Source organism: Thermobia domestica, chromosome 1, assembly GCF_964235325.1.
Source record: "Thermobia domestica chromosome 1, izTheDome1.hap1.1, whole genome shotgun sequence".
Classification (NCBI taxonomy): domain Eukaryota; kingdom Metazoa; phylum Arthropoda; class Insecta; order Zygentoma; family Lepismatidae; genus Thermobia; species Thermobia domestica.
In genome coordinates, this window is record NC_137454.1 from 29,930,839 (window position 1) to 29,951,618 (window position 20,780).

Sequence of the window (20,780 nt, forward strand, 5' to 3'; positions counted from 1 at the left end):
GAAGATAATAGGAAAAAGAAGAAACAACATGCTTGGCCATCTTATTCAGCAATCCGATTGGATCACCGTGTTGATAGAGGGAAAGGCAGAAGGAAAACCAGGAAAAGGAAGACCAAGGATAGAATATCTAGATGCAATTACGAAGAAAAGACCTTTTCAAAGTATAAAACAGTTTTCCCAAGGAAGAGAAATGTGTTAAAATTTCCATGTTGCCCACCAACCTATGGTTGAGCTGAGAAAGATAGAGAGATTGAAGTTCATCGTAAGCTGGAAAACCTTCCCTATCTAATATATCCGTATTAATAAATTAGTCGATTCCTTTGTTTCTATGGAACTTTATATAAAACAAGAATATAAATAAGGTCAAAATAAATGGGAGATAGACATTCATATTCTTGTCTGGGGCATTTGATTTCTTAGCAAAGAGAAGCTGTCACATTGATATCTCATTGTACATAATACTCCTTCCAGATATGCTCTAATCTCTTCTTCATTTTAAAACATATCGTCGTATGGTTAAATATATTTATTGTTTAATATATCTTCATACCGCATATTTTTAAAGATATTCTCTAAGAAATGCCACGATTCGACATTGTGAACTTTGCAGGACCAAAATTGATAATTTGTTTATTTTTATATGTTAGAAACTTTTCCGAGCAATTCAATCTGTGTAAAGCGTCCTTTCTGAAAGATACATGCATGAATCTCTAGTTTCACAATTTTTTGTTTAACGATCTTTAAAGATTGCAGACAAACCGAATTTGAAAAATGTATATGTTGCAAGAACGAAAAGAATTCTAATTTTCAATATAACATGACTAAAATTGAAGATTATGATGATTTAGAAACATAAGGAATGTAACTTAAAATATTATTTTAAGAGTCATTTTTGTGTCATGCAAGTGCATCATCACTACAATTGGCACGAATTTAACCGGACCTAATACGCTTAATAATTCCAAACTTAAATTACTTAATAAAAAACTGATACTGCGATCCTTATTCTAATTCGTTCTAATGCTACCTTTCAAATGTATTCCAGTATCCTTGGTCAATTGTACCTTTCAAATGAAATCCTTGGTCAATTGTATTATCAATACCTTAAACTGGGTTCTTGTTTCAACACAATGAGTTTAGACTACACACAGCAGAACATATCTCCAATATAACTAGTTAAGGAAAGTTCGCAGACTGTTTTTCAGTGATGATGTGTTAACGTCATTGACCTCAAATCATTAACATTTTGTTTCCTTTACTCGAACTTAAATCATCCCTGATAAAAGTCCAACAAGACAGAATAAACTTCATGCTAAATGATCAAATTATAAATATAAATGCAATTTCAACTTCTAATGGACGGAAGACATTTGTCAGGTATTTTGATGCAGGAAATTTTACTTTTTTTGCAAATACCAAGGGTTCCTTTCAACACACAGGGAGATTGCATTCCAGGTATGGTTGATGTGATACTTGCATTTTTTTCAAAAGGTTTCAAAGTAAAGATGTTTTCTTATCAGCACTACTTCTACGTTTTTTGATCTGTGGGTTTGGCAGGGAATATTTTCTTCATAAATGCATTCCTTGTATCTAAACCTACTTTCTAAAAATTATCTTTAATCGATTTCCCACTTAATACTTTGTTTTTACTGGAAAATTGGTCATAGATGCATGGGGCTGGTTTCTTTAAAATATCATATCAGCTTACTCTCGTCTGGCAAAACATTCTTCTCTGGTTTCTGGCCGACTTGGTTTTCGCTGTGGTACATGATCTGCGCTTCTCACGCTGGTAATACTTGTATTGCTGCTCCCCGTGCCTCCTCGTTCCAAAATACTTGCCGGTACGTATCCCTGCCGCGGAGTTGATCCGCCATTACAACAGGTTCTCACAAGCCACCTATAAGGTAAAATGAACCACTAATCACTATTGTTACCATTATCACCCATGCTTCGCGATTCAACATCAGCATATCTTGATTAAATGTTTTTGTCCTGTAGCATCAAATTCGTCTGTAGTGCATTAGTGTTCATCCAATGTTTATTAGTGTTGTCTTCTAGTCATGAATTGTTTAGGAAGTATGGCTGCATCCGAATGTAGACAAGGACGTGTGTAATTGTAAATGCCGCATAAGTAATGCTTTACATCTTCACCAGAATAAATATATCATCAGAGTACTTTCGATTTCATTTGCAAATAAAGTTCCATTTGTGTTGCATTGCATCTATAGTTTGTTTTAGTGGATTTTATCTCGTTCTTTAGTGTATATTAGTTATCAAATGTTTTTATCCATTGTAATTTGCATATTATTGATATTCTTCATTTGTGTGATTTTATACGTATTCTTTCTCACTTAGGGGTTTCTGTTACTTTATTTATGATACATACTGCGTAGCAAACAACTGTTTATTTAACCACCATTATGGATAAGATAGGAAACTACTTTACCACTAACTTCAAGGAGTATACAAAAATATAAGAGAAACTTTATAGCGTACTGACATGGTGTCCATTCAAATTATGATTATTCTGAAAAAAAAAAAAAATCCATAAATACGAAATTCTGAAGTCACGGCAACCCCTGTCAATTTCTGTACCTTTGCGTATGGAATGCTATTTTTTTCTCCAGATATTTACAGTTTTTATTGCATTTTCGGGGATTAAATAGTAGAGACTACACGAATTAGTACAGCACAAAGTTTTGCAATACTGTTTAAGGTGTAATTTCGAAAAAGGCAAAGATCTGTCTATATGCATTACACTAAATAGAATTAAACTTTGGAGCTCCCTCGTGGCTATATGGTTATGGTACGCGCCTTTGACGTGGGAGACCCGGTTCGATTCCCGATGGGAGCTCATGTGGTTCGGATCTCAGGTTAAGCTGCAGGTCCACGTCTCGTATAGCTTCGCTGATGAAAGAGACGCTACATCCAATTCAATCAACCAACCAAATATTAAAATTAGAAATCTTATGTAGCATTAAAATTAAAATTAAAATTCGTATATAATATATGATGGTAAGTCAAAAATTATTCGCAATGTAGCTATAAATTTTCTTATATTGCTCATGCTGATCTCTGTTCTAGTTTACTTTATTATTATGCTATTGTGGTTATGCTATGAAAGTTTGATCCTAATTCGTCCATTTGTCTTCCTTTTGTTGTAGATTTATCATGGCCGCTCCATTAGAAGCATGTTATGTTGTGGTCATGCTATGAAAGTTTGATCCTAATTCCTTCATTTGTCTTCCTTTTGTTGCAGATACATCATGGCTGCTCCATTAGAAGTTTGCACAAAAGAGGAACAACGAACAGTGATCCAGTGTTTGTGGTCGGAAGATGTATCAGGGGCCGCAATCCATCAAAGACTTTCGGTATAATACGGGAACAGTGTCTTGCAGCTACTGAGTGTCTACGAATGGATTGAAAAATTCAAAAATGGTTGCACAAGTGTTACGCACGAGGAATAAACCGGACGAGTGACTTCATGAAACTCAAGTCTGTTGTGGATGATTTCATATGCAGAACCTTGACTAATTTCCTGATGATATGCCACTTCATCAATAGTCACTCGTCTGTCTAACAGAATAATATTATGTTCACTGCTTGTTGTTTTTATTTTGTACAAACTTCTAATGGAGCGGCCATGATGTATCTGCAACAAAAGGAAGACAAACGGAGGAATTAAGATCAAACTTTCATAGCATGACCACAACAGCATAACAATAAAATAAATGAGGACAGAGATTAGTATGAACAATACATGAAAAGTTATAGCTACATTGCGGATAATTTTTGACTTACCCTCGTATCTATAGTAACACGTATATCAAGTTCCTGATGGAGCATTTGAATAAGCGCCTAAAGTTCTATATGTATAGTTCCGTGTATAATATCTTTTGGATGCAACTACGCCTCAAACTCTTCTAAGTACATACATTTGTCAGTGGCCAATTGTGGAGATTTCATTTCGAACTTAGTTTCAAACGACTTAAGGAGGTAGACTACTAAATATTTTTCAAAAGCTAACAATTTTTCTTTTGCCAGTTTTTCGTAAATGAAAAGAGATAATGAAATGTAACTTACCTCAATAATAGAAAATGTTATTTTACACCCGAAAATACCAGTCGGAAGAATTTTCAGTGTTGCCATCCATAGAAATTACAGTGTGACCAGACTTTGAATTACCCAAAAATCTAGGTTATGCCAGCGAGTAGAAAAATGAACTCAACGGCAATTGATGACCTATCATGCTGTCTGTGTTCCTTGTTAACTATTTTTTAAATAATATTCGTATTTTAGTTCTACTGTTTATTAAAAATTATTAATTTTGTACTCTTTATTACAAAATAAAAACAAATATTATTTAAAAAGTAGTTAACAAGGAACACTGACAGCACGGTAAGTCATCAATTACCGTTGACTTCATTTTTTTAGTTGTTGCCTTAACCTAGATTTTTGGGTAATTCAAATTCTGATCACACTGTAATTCCTATGGATGGCAACACTGAAAATTCTTTTGATTCGTATTTCCGGGTGTAGAATAACATTATCTATTATTTTGGTAAGTTACATTTCATTATCTCTTTTCATTTGTGAAAAACTGGCAAAAGAAAAATTGTTAGCTTTTGAAAAATATTTAGTAGTCTGCCCCCTTAATTGTGTCATGATAACGTAAATCTAACAGATGGAATTTTTAAACAAGTACAGTAGTGAGTCTTGAGGGAAGTCACACCAGAAAAAAAAATTAAATACATCTTAACAAGCTAAGAAACGAAAGCTTACGTAATATACTAATTCTTGTATTAAACTTTCTGAACGTGTATGGTGCTTTCTTCCCTTAACTTGTAGGAATAAAATTGAAATATTACTTCCTTTACCAATATAGTACCAATGTTACTTCTCTCAAGAGCCACTACTTAAAAACTATAGCCCAATTTCTTTGTAAATATTTAGCAATCTTCAGGAATTTTGCGAATTTGTCTTCTAAATATTACACAGGGTGTTAACAAAAATGTGTCAAAAATTTTGGGAACAGAATTTTTTTTTTTTTAAATTTTGGGAACATCAAAATAAGAAAAAAAAATCATATGGACCTGTGCTTAAAAGTAGATAGTTTCAGAGTTAAAGGTTGCCGAAAACGTGCAACAAGTGAACTTTAAAAGTTCATAACTCCACTACTATGGGACTGGTCGTAGGCGGGTCAAGACATCACTGAGGAACTAGTATGTTAACTATCCAAACATCTATCTTTCAGAACATCCGGTACTTCTACAATCATTTTTAGAGAGACTGTTTGGGAGTACTTGATCACTCTCCACCTACCTCTCTAAAAAATTGGTGTGCAAGTGCTAGAGCATTTTTAAACATGGTTTGGATAGTTCACATACCAGTTTCTCAGTGATGTCTTGAGCCGACTACGATACTTCCCATAGTAGTGAAGATATGATCATTTAAAGTTCACTTGTTTCACGTTTTCGGCACCCTATAACTCCGAAACTATATCCACTTTAAAGCACAAGTCCATTATGAACTTTTTTTTCTTATTTTGATGTGAGGCTAAGTAATTTATTCCTAAAATATTGTGACAATTTTTGTAACACCCTGTATGTGTAGAGAGTATGAACTTATCACAAATTTGAGGAATAATATAATAAGCAAAAATAAATAAATAAATAAAAAGGAAACAGAACATGATGTTATTTGTTGTTTCTTACAGCAATCTTAAAATCCAAATTTTCGAATCTGTTCGTGGTTTATCATCAAGAGAAAAGGAAAGAAAGGAACTGGGGAAAACTAGGTAAGGAGAGGAAAGCACTTGATACCATAAACATTAAAAAAAAAAAAAAATGTCCTCTGATTACACGCAGGCTCAAGTAATGGAGGTATAAATATTAAAACGTTGTTACGTTGATCTTTCCATTTTTTTTTTTTTTTTTTTTTTGCTTCGCAGTTCATAAATTTATGGGAAACAAGAAATTTGATTACGGAGAATAAGAAATTTGATGTATAATTTCTTTTACATGTTTAGATTCACCTGATATTGATTAAATTTGCAAGTCTATGTTAGAAATTTATAGTCAGGCATTAAAGTCATTACTTTTTTACCGGTACCAATTATAAAAAATAAAGTTAAGAGGGAGCAGAAGTGGATACAGCTGGTATGGATTAACAATTTCCTATTAGCATGGAAACACTTGTCATTACAGAATCAGGCAGAAAAAAAAACTGACAATTTTCAAATTGAAATTGTGATCAGATTGATATGGTCTCTTATTCTCCAAGTTGACAATAACTTAAAGTGTTTTCCTCACAACAATTAGTTATGAAATACGCTCCATCTACTTTTTTTTTTTTTTTTTTTTTTTGAAAATTAACTTTTTACATTTTTTCAGATGTTTTCCTCATGTCTGAGAGCCATTCACGATGGTGTAACTAAAAGCTTTTCTTTTCTGCAGATTAATACCTCACAGACGTGAGTGTTGAGATTCACTGTAACACTATTGCCAGCTCAAATAATTTCAATCAACATGAAGCGTTGGTTAATAGAGCATATAGCATGAGATTCTCTAACAGAGACAGAATATTCATTGATATTTCAGGTATATTTCCTATACGGAATCACCAAACAAACGTTTGAAACACTAGTCAAACTCAACGGATGTGTCATTGAGCTATTTGTTGTATTTTGGGCAATATTTACGTGATATCTACTCATGACAGTTCTTCTCAACTCCTATTGATATTGCATTAATTAAGAATTACTGTAGATTTCCATTTGTACACCTTAGGTTTCAAGAAGTTGCAGATACGTGATCTAAATAATTCGTTTTCAAGGATAAACAACGTTTGCTGATAACTGGAAGATGTGATAAGCATATAGGTAAGATTAGTTTTTGCGCCTGTAAACCTGGTATTTATGTAATGTTTCTCTGTCATATTAGACAAGCGTCAGGATGGTTATCTTTCGCGTTTTTCAGTTTTGAAAAGTAAAACATTTCCATTTCAAAATAAAATCTCGTTTAAAACAACGGTCTTCCAACCCCAAAATAAATGTATGAACTAAAAATGAAATTTTAAATGATTTTTTAAAGAAATTACGGACTTTTATAAATACGCTGAGTAATTTGAATAATAATAAAATATAATGTGAATTTAATATTACTAAAAAAGTATAAATATGAAAGTATGCAAATAATTCCTCAATTAAGATATTATCAAAAGGGTCAGATGTTCTTACTTGTCTTCTGTATAATCTAAATTTAATGAAACTGGCTGTTGAAATAAAACAGAAGAGAAATGCCCTAACATTCACTTTTCTAATGAATCAAAAATAAAAGAAATTATATACATGTATTTTGCAACTTCGTTTTCATATCTACGATATAAATTGGATATATCTGATAGAGTGTATATATATATATATATATATATATATATATATATATATATATATATATATATATATATATATATGGTGTATCAAGAAGGATTTTACAACTTTGAAAACTTATATTGGTTTATTCATTTATCTGGCAGACATGGTTTTGGTGTCATTTTGTAGCAAAATACATCAAGTTTTGACTCACGTAGTACACTAGTTCAGAAACAAGCCACCACAAGCGCTGGCGGCAGTTACAGCAAAGATGGCTGCCTTTATTGGTCCCGAGCATGCTAGCTGTGTGTTTTGGTTTCAACAATCCAAGTCTGCGACAACTGTGCAACGTAATTTTCGTACAAAGTATGATAAAGATTACATACACTAATTTTTTTCAGTGGCACAAGTGTTTTATTGAAACTGGATGTTTGATAAGACATAGCAATTTTTCAAATCATCTCCGTACGTCGAACGACGTTGTAGAGAAAGTGAGACAAAGCTTTGTGAACAGTCCTACAAAGTCAACATTGGACATTGAACCTCTTTAGATATAAGGTTTAAAAAATCCTTATGTATTTTGCTACAAAATGTCACCAAAATCATGTCCGTAAGCTGAAATAAAATCAATAAGAGTTTTCAGAGTTGTAAAGTTCTTTTTGACACACCCTATATATATATATATATATATATATATATATATATATATATATATATATATATATATATATATATATATATTTGGTCTAGGAATTAATTCGTGCGGTTTTACAAAAGATGGCGTAACTAGCTTATTGTCCCATAGTTTCGTTGATCCAAACATGCGTTGAAAACTACTGTCATTGAGCATCTTGTTTAGTATATGTCAGTTGCTTGAAGCGGAAACAACAACATTTTTTCTTCAACTGAAAATGGCGCATTTTGTGCCTGATAAAGTGTTTTTGCGGGGAGTTATTCTTCATTGCTTTAACATGAAGAAAAGTGCTACCGCAAGTCATCATATTTTAGTGGAAGTGTTTGGTGACCATGCTCTAGCTGAGCGAACGTGTCAGAAGTGGTTTGCACGGTTTAAAGGTGGTGATTTCAGCTTGGAAGACCAAAAGCAATTTGGACAGCTAAAAGAATTTGAAGATGAAGAATTGAGAGCATTGCTTGATCAGGATTCGTGTCAAACGCAGGACGAACTTGCAGAAGCATTTGGAGTTGAGCAAACAACAGTTTCCAAACGTCTCAAAGCCATAGGAATGATTCAAAAGATGTCTTATTGGGTTTCACATGAATTGAAAAGAAAGACGTTGAAAGAAGAAAAACCGTTTGCGAATTGCTGCTTCAGACAGAAAAGGAAGGGATTTTTGCATCGAATTGTAACTGGTGATGAGAAGTGGATTCATTACGAGAATCCTAAACGAAAAAAGGCCTGGGTGAAGCAAGGTGAACCAGGTCCTTTACAACCGAAACGAGATATTCATTGTGCAAAGGTTATGCTGTATATATGGTGGGATTTGAAACGTGTGGTGTACTATGAACTTCTGAAACTTGGTGAAACTATTAATGGACACCGCTATCGACAACAATTAATGCGTTTGAAGCAAGCTCTGGCCTGAAAACGACCAGAATGGAATAACAGGCATAATAAACTTATTTATCAAGATGATAACGCTCGACCACATGTCGCAAAACCGGTCAAAACCTATTTGGAAAATGTCGGATGGAAAGTGTTACTCCACCCGCGATATTCACCAGACACTGCTCCGTCTGACTACTACTTGATCGATTGCATGAATAACGATTTGATTGGACAGCGGTTCACTTCTTCAGAAAATATCGAAAAATGGATCTTTGATTAGATTGCGTCAAAAGATGAGGAATTCTTTCGACACGGAATCCATAAATTGCCTGAAAGATGGGAGAAAGTAGTGGCTAGCGATGGACAATATTTTTGTTAACGTATTCATTTACTTTGTTTTTGAAATAAAGCTTCAATTTTTATTAAAAACCGCACGAATTAATTCCTAGACCAAATATATATATATATATATATATATATATATATATATATATATATATATATATATATATATATATATATATATATATATATATATATATATATACAGAGTGTATAGAATATATATATGCTATTTTTTGAATTTTTAATGTCTTCCTTATAACAGATCACTTTGAATATTGTGGTAGTGGACCTTCCTTAGATAAGAGTTCAATTTCTATCTCTGAGGCACACATTTTATTTAATTTCACTTTAACAAAACACGTTCTCAACTTATTTTATTGCAGTATGAGAAACTTTGGACTCCATTTGTGCGTTGATCGTATAATATTTGGCGTCCAAGATTATTACAGTTCTCGCTACAACTGACCAACACTTTTAAGACTTAATTCAATTAAACTGATATTTCATCTTTTTTTGTAATAATGTCAACAGTTCTCGTCAAAAATAGTTAAGCTCTATACCTTTCATGAATATTTTGTTTAAAAAAAAAACAGTACTTTTGCTAAGTGAAGTTCAAAGGAATAACATAATTTAAAGATAACATTTCAGTATCTATACATTATGATTCATATACATCTTTGATTAATATTGTCATTAGAGTTTAGTTCTTGTATTGCAGAAAGTCATGGTCAATTTAGCAGAGTCGATTTGAGCAAAAGAACAATTTCATTGTTATTCTTTTATTTGAGAAAGTTTTAATAGGGTTATCATTGCTGTAAGTAGCTACTGCCATGCATGTTATTTGCTTCTTTTTTATTTACATATATACTCAAATGTTGCAATTGTTTCTGCAATAGAGAATACCAACTAAAGATGAAAGACGCTGGAGGAAGCCATATTGACGTTCTTTGCTTTCACAAGAAACACTCCTACCTAGCGTCTTCGAGTTCTTCTTCTGTTGGACGAGGGCTGACATGTTTCCTCCGTGGGCGAACGGAGATTTTATGTTTTGCAGCCGAGTTGTCCAGAAGACTAGGTGTTTCTGAACCAAGGTCCAACGCGCTGTCAGAATCCAACTTAATTCTCCTAAAACAACAAAATAACCAAATAAATATTTCAGAACTAATAGGAACTAGTGAGGTTAGGCCATGTATTTTGTAAAAGTTCTATCGGGTCAACAAAAAATTTGGTGAATATTGTAAATAAAACGTGTATTAGATATTAAGAGCCTGCCTTACTAAAAATAATACGAAATTTACCATTTTTCTTTTGCTTGATTATTTATCATTGAAAGGAGATAATGAAATGCAAGTTACCACAATCATAGATAATGCTATTCTACAACAGATGAACCTGAAGAATGTTCAGTGTTGCAATCCACAGAAATTACAGTGTTGCCAGAAAAACAATTTCCCTAAAATCTAAGTTAAGACAACGAGTAGAGGAATGAACTCAACTACATTTGATGACGTATCATGTTGTTTTGGTTTCATGTGAACTACTTTTTAATTAACATTATTATTTAGTTTTAATAACTGTATGTTAAAACTATTTTGTTTATTACAAACTAAATACAACTATTATTTAAAAAGTAGTTCACAGGAAACCAAAACAATATGATACGTAACCAAATGCAGTTGAGTTTGTTCCTCTACTCGCTGCCTTAACTTAGATTTTAGGGAAATTGTTTTTCTGGCAACACTGTAATTTCTATGGATTGCAACACTGAACATTCTTCGGGTTCATATTTTCTGTTGTAGAATTGCATTATTTATGATTGTGGTGACTTGCATTTCATTATCTTCTTTCACTGATGAATAAACAAGCAAAAGAAAAATGGTAATTTTTTAATTATTTTTAGTAAAGCAGGCTCTTAAGTTATAAAAAAAACACATTTCCAGTAAAATAATTCTGAATTTATTGAAATATTTGTCGTGCACAGAAATGACGGCTAGTTATCATAAGTTTGTAAGTCTGCAAGAACGTTATAATTTGGTGTACTGTAAATCTGTGAATTAAAAAAAAAAAAACTGAGCATTTTAAAATATTGTTTTTCTTTCTTATCTTTTGAATCTAATTTTAAAATTTATAAGTCAAGGAAAAACAATTTGTTGTCCATTCTTGCAGAATAAATTGTTTTATAAATATAAGCAGGAAAAATTTGCTTTAGGGTATTGACAGAAAATTGATACATAGGGTTGGAAACTTAATTTCTTGACCTCCATACTTGGAAACACCCGAAAAATGTATTAGCAAAAGAATGGCGTTTTTTACTTTTAAAAGATAGGAAAATTAACAGCTTGAATTCTTGGTGGATCTGGCGACATAAACTGGAATTCAGAAATAAAAGAAGGAAAAGAATGAAATAATTGTCAACAAAAACTATTTTACTATACCATCATCATATTTTCTTCCTAAAAATGCTCGTTACGTTTGAATTTTCGTTCACATTTACTAATATGTAAAGTATCCAAGACAAAATTAATTTCGAGGGAAAAAGACTAAAAGCACGCAAGAAGTAAGAAACTTTTAAAGACAAAGATTAACGTAGTCGTGATTCTAAAAGTCAAAAATTCTTATCCGCTTGATTATATTCAATAACGAAATTTAAAAAATAATATTGACAAATTTGACGTCACAATTTACAGAAACCTTAAGAGCTAAGAAATATATCCCTTGAAAAAATAAAGAATAAAATTATTCAAAACTGATAAATGAGTTTATTAACAGTATATTTTTTTTCCCTGAAATTTAATATTTCTTCAGCTAATTCAGCGATTTGAAAGAGGAAATAATCTTATCCATCATTTTCCGATATTATAATTTCATTATCGACTAAAAGAGGCACTATTTGCAATCATGATCAAAACATAATATATCTAGAAAAGCATAGGTTAATCTACTTTATTATTTTAGTTAGAGTACGTTGCGTTCATAAATAATTACCTTAGACAATATTGTTCCTTTCTAAAGTAACAGATTTTACCCGACACGGACCTCAAATCTTAGCAATTCTATTTTTAATCTGCACCGATTCTGGATGTTTATTCACTTGTCTTGTGAATCAATAAGTGTCTTGAACATATTCTATGCTTTATGTAATGCATGCAACTTTGCAACGCCACAAGATAATTCATGGTTTCGCGGACAAGGAGTTCCAGAAAGACAAATCTTTTACCTTTGTTTATAATGACAATCTTTTACGACAGGTGAGGCTTCTCACCTGGCAACCTACTCCCACAGATGGCAGCACGTAACTTCAACAGGAGAACCAAGGTTGGCAAGTCTTTTTATAACATCTGTGGTTTATTTTAAGGATAGAAGGAGGATCCATAATTGCAGTGTCTTTCAAGACATGCTAATCTTACGTCGCCATATAAATTTTTAAAGAGGAGAGCTGTTTATGTTAGTTTTCTTCTCATACAAGTTTTCGTTGAGTCACAGGAAGAGTTCTTGCACTTCACAAATAAAATGTGAGATGCTTCTCTTTTTTCTAGATGTAGTTTGTGAATGGGAATCTTGCCAAGTTTACGGATCCCCTTTCTTTCTTTACTGTGTGATATCAAGGACGTTACAGAACTTATCTGTTTTCGTTCGGTTACGAAAACCTCAAAGGAATTTATTACCTTTAATACTACGTTTACCGCCATGCGTGTAAGGAATTATTTACGTAATGGCAATGTTCGGGCTTTATAAAGGCCACTGTAGAGTAATTTATAGACATGTTTAGCTATACAAATTTATTACAAATTTATGCCTTAGCTGATACTTTGTCTCAGTTCAAAAAATAAAATCGACTTAAGTATCTCTAGCCAACTTTCTTAGCAGAGCTACTCATATGTAAGGGAAAAAAGAATAAAGTGGACCACATTTTATTCACCTTTGGCGCAAGGCGCGCGTTACAGCAATAAAAATATTGTAATATTCTCTACAGTACGCCACAAAGATAGAATGTTTATATTTATAGATTACAGATATTGAGTGAACAAAGCGAAATGAGAATTAAAGGACATTTAATTTTTTATACATAATATTCTAGTTTATTATATGTAATGAATGTAATATGTGACTTAAAATTTTTAACGAAAACAACTAATAAACCATCATGGCGTTATTTGTGATCAATTAGTGATGCAACTATATCAAGGACTATCGTATTTTAGTTCTCGAGTATACTCTGAATTATCGAAAGTTGATCATATTTTAAATTCACATTATGCAGGATGTTTCAAATTAACATCGACAACGTTTGGGAGATGATTCCTGACACCAAGATAATACAGAAAGTATAGATCAACCTGGGTGCAGAAATCCGTCATTTCAGAGTTATAGGCTGCCGAAAACATGAAAAAATGAACTTTAAAGATCCATAGCTCCAATACTATGGGACCTACCGTAGTCGAGTCAAGACTTTATTTAGGAACTAGTATGTACCCTATCCAAACATCCATGTTTCAGAATCCAACGGTACTTCTGCAACAATTTTTATAGAGGTAGTTGGTGAGCACTTCAAATTATGTGCTCGTAGCCAAACTCCTATAAAAATTGTTGCATGAGTACCTTAGGATTTTGAAACATGAATTTTTGGATAGGGTACATATTAGTTCCTAAGTGAAGTCTTGACCTGACTACGGTAGGTCCCATAGTTGGAACTATGCACATTTAAAGTTCATTTTTTCATGTTTCCGGCAGCCTATATCTCCAAAAAGAAGCATTTGTGCATCCAAGTTGGTCTATACTTTTTGTCTTATCTTGGTGTCAGGAATCACATTCCAAACATTGTCGGTGTTGTTTTGAAACACATTGTATATTAAGGACGCATAATAAAAGTTAATTTATTTTATCCACTTTTGTTTTACTTTATTTTGCTCCGAAAATTCGATAAAATAATAAGCCTTTAGCCCTTTACAGAGTTTTACTGTATACAGTGTGTGTGCATTCATAAATATAAACCACAAGCGCAAGTATCTGTTTAATTAATTATAATGCAAATCAAATTATTGGATTATAATACAAATGAATTTGATTCGCCCATTAGCGACTTGCAGTCTGGAGTATTTTTGCTTCCTTCCGTGGTGTTATTTGTTTAAGTACAATATTATGAACAGACCGAGAGGGCCAGGTAAGAATTCTTTATAGTTTAATAGTGACTGTACTTTATCATCGACGTGTCTCCAAGACGGAAATGCGTTCTAAATTCAGATCTACAATCTCTCTACCCATTTATTAAGATAGTGGAGCTCTCCCGTTGATAAGCGGTTAGCGCACGCACTTTTGGCGTGGAAGACCCGGGTTCGATTCCCGGCGGGAGCTCATATGGTTCGGGTCTCACATTAAGCTGTAGGTCCATGTCTCATATACCCTCGCTGCTAACGGTAAGGGACGCTAAACTCAAAATCATATATCATATATACATTGCCAACAGTGGAGGAATCAGAAATAAACCGTCATCCAAAAACGTAAAATACATAATAGAGTGGTCAATGCAGCTGCTTCCAGTGTAACGGTTTCTATATTAATTCGAAGTAAGGATTTCGGACAGAAGTAAGAAATCCTCATGGTGGTAGAATAATGTTTTGCATTTCACACAGTGATGCATAATCATTCATTTCGCTTAACAGACTGTGGTTCTAAGCTCATTAAGAAATGCTTCGAACTCCAGTATTCTCCAATGTACAAGAACAAAACCTGAAGGTATTGTAATGAATGTGTTTAGTCTTTACGCGATTTCAGAAATGCAGAAAGACTTGGGTTGAGTAAATTATATTACAGTATATACAGATTCTTTAAATCATAAGTCTACGAAACTGTTTCCATTGTTGGGTCACTATTTTTGTCCTATGAATGGTATGAAAGTTCTCGATTTTCAAGATCAGTGTGATGAAACGTCTGACAATTTGTCCACATATTTGTCCACAGACATTACTGAAGTACAAAATTAAAAGAAAAGTCGTAAGTTTGTGCGCTGGCAAGGGCGCCGATCCTGGGGGGCCCCGGCCCCCAAAGCTCATTTGAGCCCTCTATTGAATTTATGAATATACAATATTTGGCATAATTTGAATTCAATTTGTCTTAAAATCCTCATATATATATATATACCTTCTGCATCTGAATGCTCCCCCCCCCCAACTTACAGAGAAATCGGCGCCCTTGTGCGCTGGTAATACCAATTGCAACTTTGGACGTCCAGCAAGAAAAGGTAAGAAGAATGTTTACAGTATTCTTCAGGATTTGTTAAACAAACCAATTGTGGGTGTAGGTTGTGGTGCACACACATGGTGAATAACTGTACACAAACTGCTCTAGACTGATTACCAGCAGAAAATAAATTCATACTGTTACATATATAGCGTATGTGAATCTACATACGTGAATTTTGTGATTTCGCGGAAGTCGAATACTTGAAACTTCTTTCCTTCAGTAAAACTAGATGGATTTCTTTGTTGACAGTTATAGAACATATATTTGAACTTTATTCAGTCTTAAAATCTTATTTTCTAACACAGGATAAATGTCCTAAATGTTCATTGAAAGCATCAAGTTTTCGTGATTTTGTTCATTTTCTTGAAGGTTAGTATGTTTTGATGGTTGAAGGTTGAATATTTGTCGCTGAACTCAAAGCAAAATTGATTGACAGATATAACTGTATTTTTTTCTTCCTCTTGTAGTTCAGTCAAAACTAAAAAAATCTTGAAGAAAATGTATGTGTATCGAATTTTAAGAAATATGCGTGCTCATTTTATTCAACTATATTGAGTAAATGTAAACAGTGATCTACACCTTTCACAGACTAATTGGACAGTACTTAACTCAGTAATTGAATGGGATAATGTCCAGACCAGCTTGGAGTATATTAATAAATTATCAGGAAAAGAAACAAATGATTCTAACCTGTTTGATGATATTACAAATGTAAAGAAGTATGCTAATTTGAAACAACTAAGGAATGGAATACTGATCAAATTAAGAGGAGTAAATTATGCAAACAGTTTGAAGAAAATTTCATTCCTTATCCCCAAATATATGATATTATGGAGTTCAGTATGTAGCTCTCAGCCACAAATGCTCCAACTGAGAAAGTATTTTCTATAATAAATAATGTATGGACTGATGAGAAATCTCACAAGTAAGGGACCATATGGTTGTCGCGCAAATCAGATGCAGACATACGCCATCTGATTGAGCATGAAGAGATATGGAGAACACAGAAATTTAAGGTGCTAAGGGCCATAGGGAGCGGAGCGAGGAAAGAGGAAACATTGAATGTCGGCAAAATTGAAGAAAGTCAGGAATGACGGGAAAAGTTAATTTCTTGCAAACAGGGAAAGAAAGTCAACCAAAAGAACGAAACTAAACACAACAAGGACATCAAGGACGAAGAAAGATCATAATCAGGGTTGCCATCCGGACCGGAGTGTTGCCAGCGCTGCATAACATTTATATGGAAGATGTAGCAAAGTATAGCGTTTATGTGTTATCATGTGTACCTCCTTCACTTTCATATCTATATTTGTTCTCCCTCGTACATTATTCACTCACGACTATCGTTAAACCTTTTTACGCACGTGTTACTAATATTTTTCCTTGTGCATGAATTGCTATACTGTGCTGTACCTTCCATATCAATGTTATGCAACGCTGGCAACACTGCGGTCCGGATGGGAACCCTGATTATGATCTTTCTTCGTCCTTGATGCCCTTGTTATGTTTAGTTCCGTTCTGTTGGTTGACTTTCTTTCCCTGTTTGCAAGAAATTAACTTTTCCCGTCATTCCTGACTTTCTTCAATTTTGCCGACATTCAATGTTTCCTCTTTCCTCGCTCCGCTCCCTATGGCCCTTAGCACCTAAAATTTCTGTTCTCCATATCTTTTCATGCTCAATCAGATGGCGTATGTCTGCATCTGATTTGCGCGACAACCATATGGTCTCTTACTTGTCAGATAAAAAGTGAAACTCTTAAACACCTAATAATAACGGAATATAACTGTACCCAGGTAACTGTAGCAGTAGTGAATTCCATGAGATGATTTTACAAAACAGCAAGTTACGCGCACTGTACATACAAACGGAAAATATGTCACCAAGATCTATACTGATGTTTAATTGGTAAAAAGATGTCACATATTAGTGAAAATAATTTGTTAACATTTTTGAATAAAAAAATTCAAGGTAATGGATAAATAACCGTTAAGATGAACCGCATTTTTATGTTTCATTAAAATTTTACATTCCAACATACTTAAATTTTGTTTTTCATTAAAGTAACTCTTTTATGTTACTCTATCAAATTAGTTTGAAGTTTTTAAATTAATCTTGTATTTGTCATTCATGAAAGTGTTTGAGGTTGTGTTGAATTCCTTCAATATTTTTGTTTGAGTATTTTTTAAAAAACAAAAATGAATGATTAACTTAAGTTCAACGTCAAATGAAGTAAAGACATGCGTATTGCTGACGCAATAGACTATCATATACTATTATACTTGTGTTCTACTTTTTGCTTGTCAGAATCTAGTCACTCTACCAGATCTGAATATTTATGTTGTGAAGTTGTGTAGCCAGACATGTATAAACATGTCTGTTTAAGCTATAATACGTAAAGAAGCCATAATATTGGATTTATTCTCAATTATAAAGCAGGAATTTTGTTAAAATGGAAAGATAAATGCAGAAAATCTTCGGAAAATATATCAGTTTAAATATATTTTATTTGTGTGTTATCATTGAAACATTTAGTGAGTAAACTACGTTTTAACTACGTAGTTCCAAAAATTCTGATATAACGAACTTGGGCAAGATTGATGTTATAAGCTAATGAATTGGTTATAAATACCAAATTAACACGCAATAATTGTGAAGAAAAAACTTTCCGATGATAAATATGCTGAAACGAGCAGTTCTTCGATGTGAATTTGGCCTTGAGAAATAGCCTAAGTATGGTGTTTTGAGAAAAATATGGTTATGGTGCTTTTTTTTTTTTTTTTTTGTAAGATAATGGCAGACAAAATGGGTTGACATATGTACGATTATAAATGTTAAAAGATCATGGATAAGTTTGTTTTATATAAATGAAAGAAATTCTTTTTTGCACAATCGGAAATAATAGACGGATTTTGGAAACTTACTGCACATGTAATAGCAGGTGGTAGTATTAATTTTTATATACAATTTGAGAAGAATTAAAAAGGCACTGAAACTTTAAATGGTAAGTTAAGAAAAAATTGAATCTTAATACATAGCTCCCGTTAACACTAACTATTTTCATGAAATTGGGTGAATCTATTATTTTAGAGTTCAATTAGTTAATCCAAAACTAACTAGATAGATCTTGGTTTTGGAAAAACCCATTTGGGGTAGCCTAAAATGTGTATCCCGCCTTCTAAACCATTTTTCAAGGGTATTAGCTCCAGTAACATATGCAAGTGGAATATGTAGAGATGCATCTCATAAAAATAATTTCGATCAATATTGATTAATTTTCAGCATGTGGACCAATATTGTTCAACAACACGGAAAGGTTTCGAGAGCGTCCTCTATCGATATCGGACGAAATGCAATTAGTAAATAATCGCTTAATTTAGAAGAAATCTCAAGGAATAAATAACATTTTAATATTCTTTATGTCACATCTAGCTACCACATCGACTATTAATGACCACAATACCAGGAGGTTTCCATTTTAAATATTGCGCATCAGAAACTATTCTCCTTGCACATTTTGCAACAGATGCAACATTTTGGACTTTAAAAAAAGTCAAGGTTACACCATAATGTTCGGTTATATAATATATGCCTAGCAGAAATGTAGAACAGTTATACATTTCCGGCAAAACGCCAAGAATTTATCTGAGAGATGCTACTTAACTCGGGCCAACATTATAAATCGATTCTGATGTTCTGTTTAGATTGTGAATATTTCTATGTTGATTAAACACGTCGAAAGGACACGATCTGCAAAGAATTTCTACAGCTACAATATGTGTGAAGCAACCATCCCACCATGATGCTGACAACTTATGTTATTATATTAAGGAATCCAGTGGGTTGAGTCAAAGATCTACAAATACAAGACTCAGATATTAGGAGGATTGGTCCAATTTTCACAATGGGTTTTCATACTTATATTATGAAAGCTAATTCAGTTTTCACTTCAAATTTATTAGGTGTATAAAATCTAATATATGTTTACATATTTCAGAATAAACTGACAGCAAGAAATTTCTTATAGAAGTACTTAAACGCACTTTCTTGTTTTTTAAAAAAAATGGCCATTCGCCTTCTCTAAAAGGCCATATTCCTGCTAGTAGTGGGCACAAAAAACGTTTTTCCTGTTTCCGATTTTTAGAAAAACCGAAACCGTTTTTTGAAAATTTTCAAAAAAACTGTTTTTTCGCCGAAACTGGTTTTGGTTTTCTCCAAAATCGGTTGTAGTTTCTCCGAAACTGGTTCTATTTCTCACCAGGATAGTGCTTCGTTGTTCTTCAGAAACTGATTCCGTTTCCACAGAAATAGTTTTATGTGTTTTCCAAAACAGTTTTCACCGAAACCAGTTTTGGTGAGAACCGAACCGATTTTGGAGAAAACAGAAACTGGTTTCGGTGAAAAACTGAACCGATTTTGGAGAAAACCGAAATGTCGGTTTTTGGGTTTCGGTTTTTCTAAAAACCGGTTTCCAATTTCTATAAAACCGGTTTCTCCCATCCCTAATTTCTGCAACCGTTGAAAATGTTAATAATTTAATTTGAAATGTAGATCTTAATTGCCCAAGGAAAGATTGTATTCATTTGATTTAGTTCATTCTGAAAGACAAGAACATAGTGCTTTTCGAAACAAGACGGGTGACCAGGATTTATGAACAAATACATATACTTATTTTGTTTAATAGACTTTAACATTGTTTAAGTGTAAAAATAAATACTGTGTAATTTTGAAATGTTGCTTAACTAAACACACACTTGCTTTGGTTGATTTCGTGTTTAGTATCCATTTCAGTATAGAAGCTTTATGAGACATGGGATCCTTAACGTGGGGTCCAAACCACATTAGTTTCCACTGGGAATCGATCTACATTCTCCCGTACGAAGGTGCTTATACTAATTTTATAGTCACGCGTGACCTCGAGACCTATGTCGGGTTACTAGTGACTTTTAACGTGTAAATGAGGTAGAAAATTGCAAGAATCCTATAAAGAAATGGATTATAAATAGGTATGGCCACTAGTAGCATATTAAAGAATTCTAATTTCGCTGGTCTAATATACTAGAACTGAAGTTACAGCAGAATTTATTGGTTCAGATTTTTCGATACGTTTTCCAATAATAACTGAAATTGTTCTGAAAATAGAATTGCTTTTATTAGGTACTAGCATTAATTACCCGCTTCGCTGGACTAAATTAAGAAAAAATAGTAATATATATCTTGTCACTCTCCTCCCCCATGTTGCGGGGCACGGCATCAGA

At 33.1% G+C, this 20,780-nt stretch overlaps 1 protein-coding gene across 9 annotated transcripts in view; it reads right to left on the minus strand.

Moving 5' to 3' along the window:
* Positions 1-20,780, minus strand: part of Obsc (Obscurin) — a 633,182-nt gene that overhangs the window by 340,048 nt on the left and 272,354 nt on the right. For 5 of the 9 annotated variants that reach the window (XM_081756083.1, XM_081756051.1, XM_081756026.1 and 2 more), the window contains 2 exons: positions 10,257-10,409; positions 1,709-1,897 (listed from right to left, as the gene is read on the minus strand). The exons of 2 other annotated variants lie outside the window; for them this stretch is intronic. In XM_081756083.1, the coding sequence (XP_081612209.1) occupies positions 1,709-1,897; positions 10,257-10,409 (342 nt within the window). The remainder of the gene's footprint in view (positions 1-1,708; positions 1,898-10,256; positions 10,410-20,780) is intronic. 2 more of the 9 variants (XM_081756036.1, XM_081756044.1) reach the window with 2 other exon arrangements.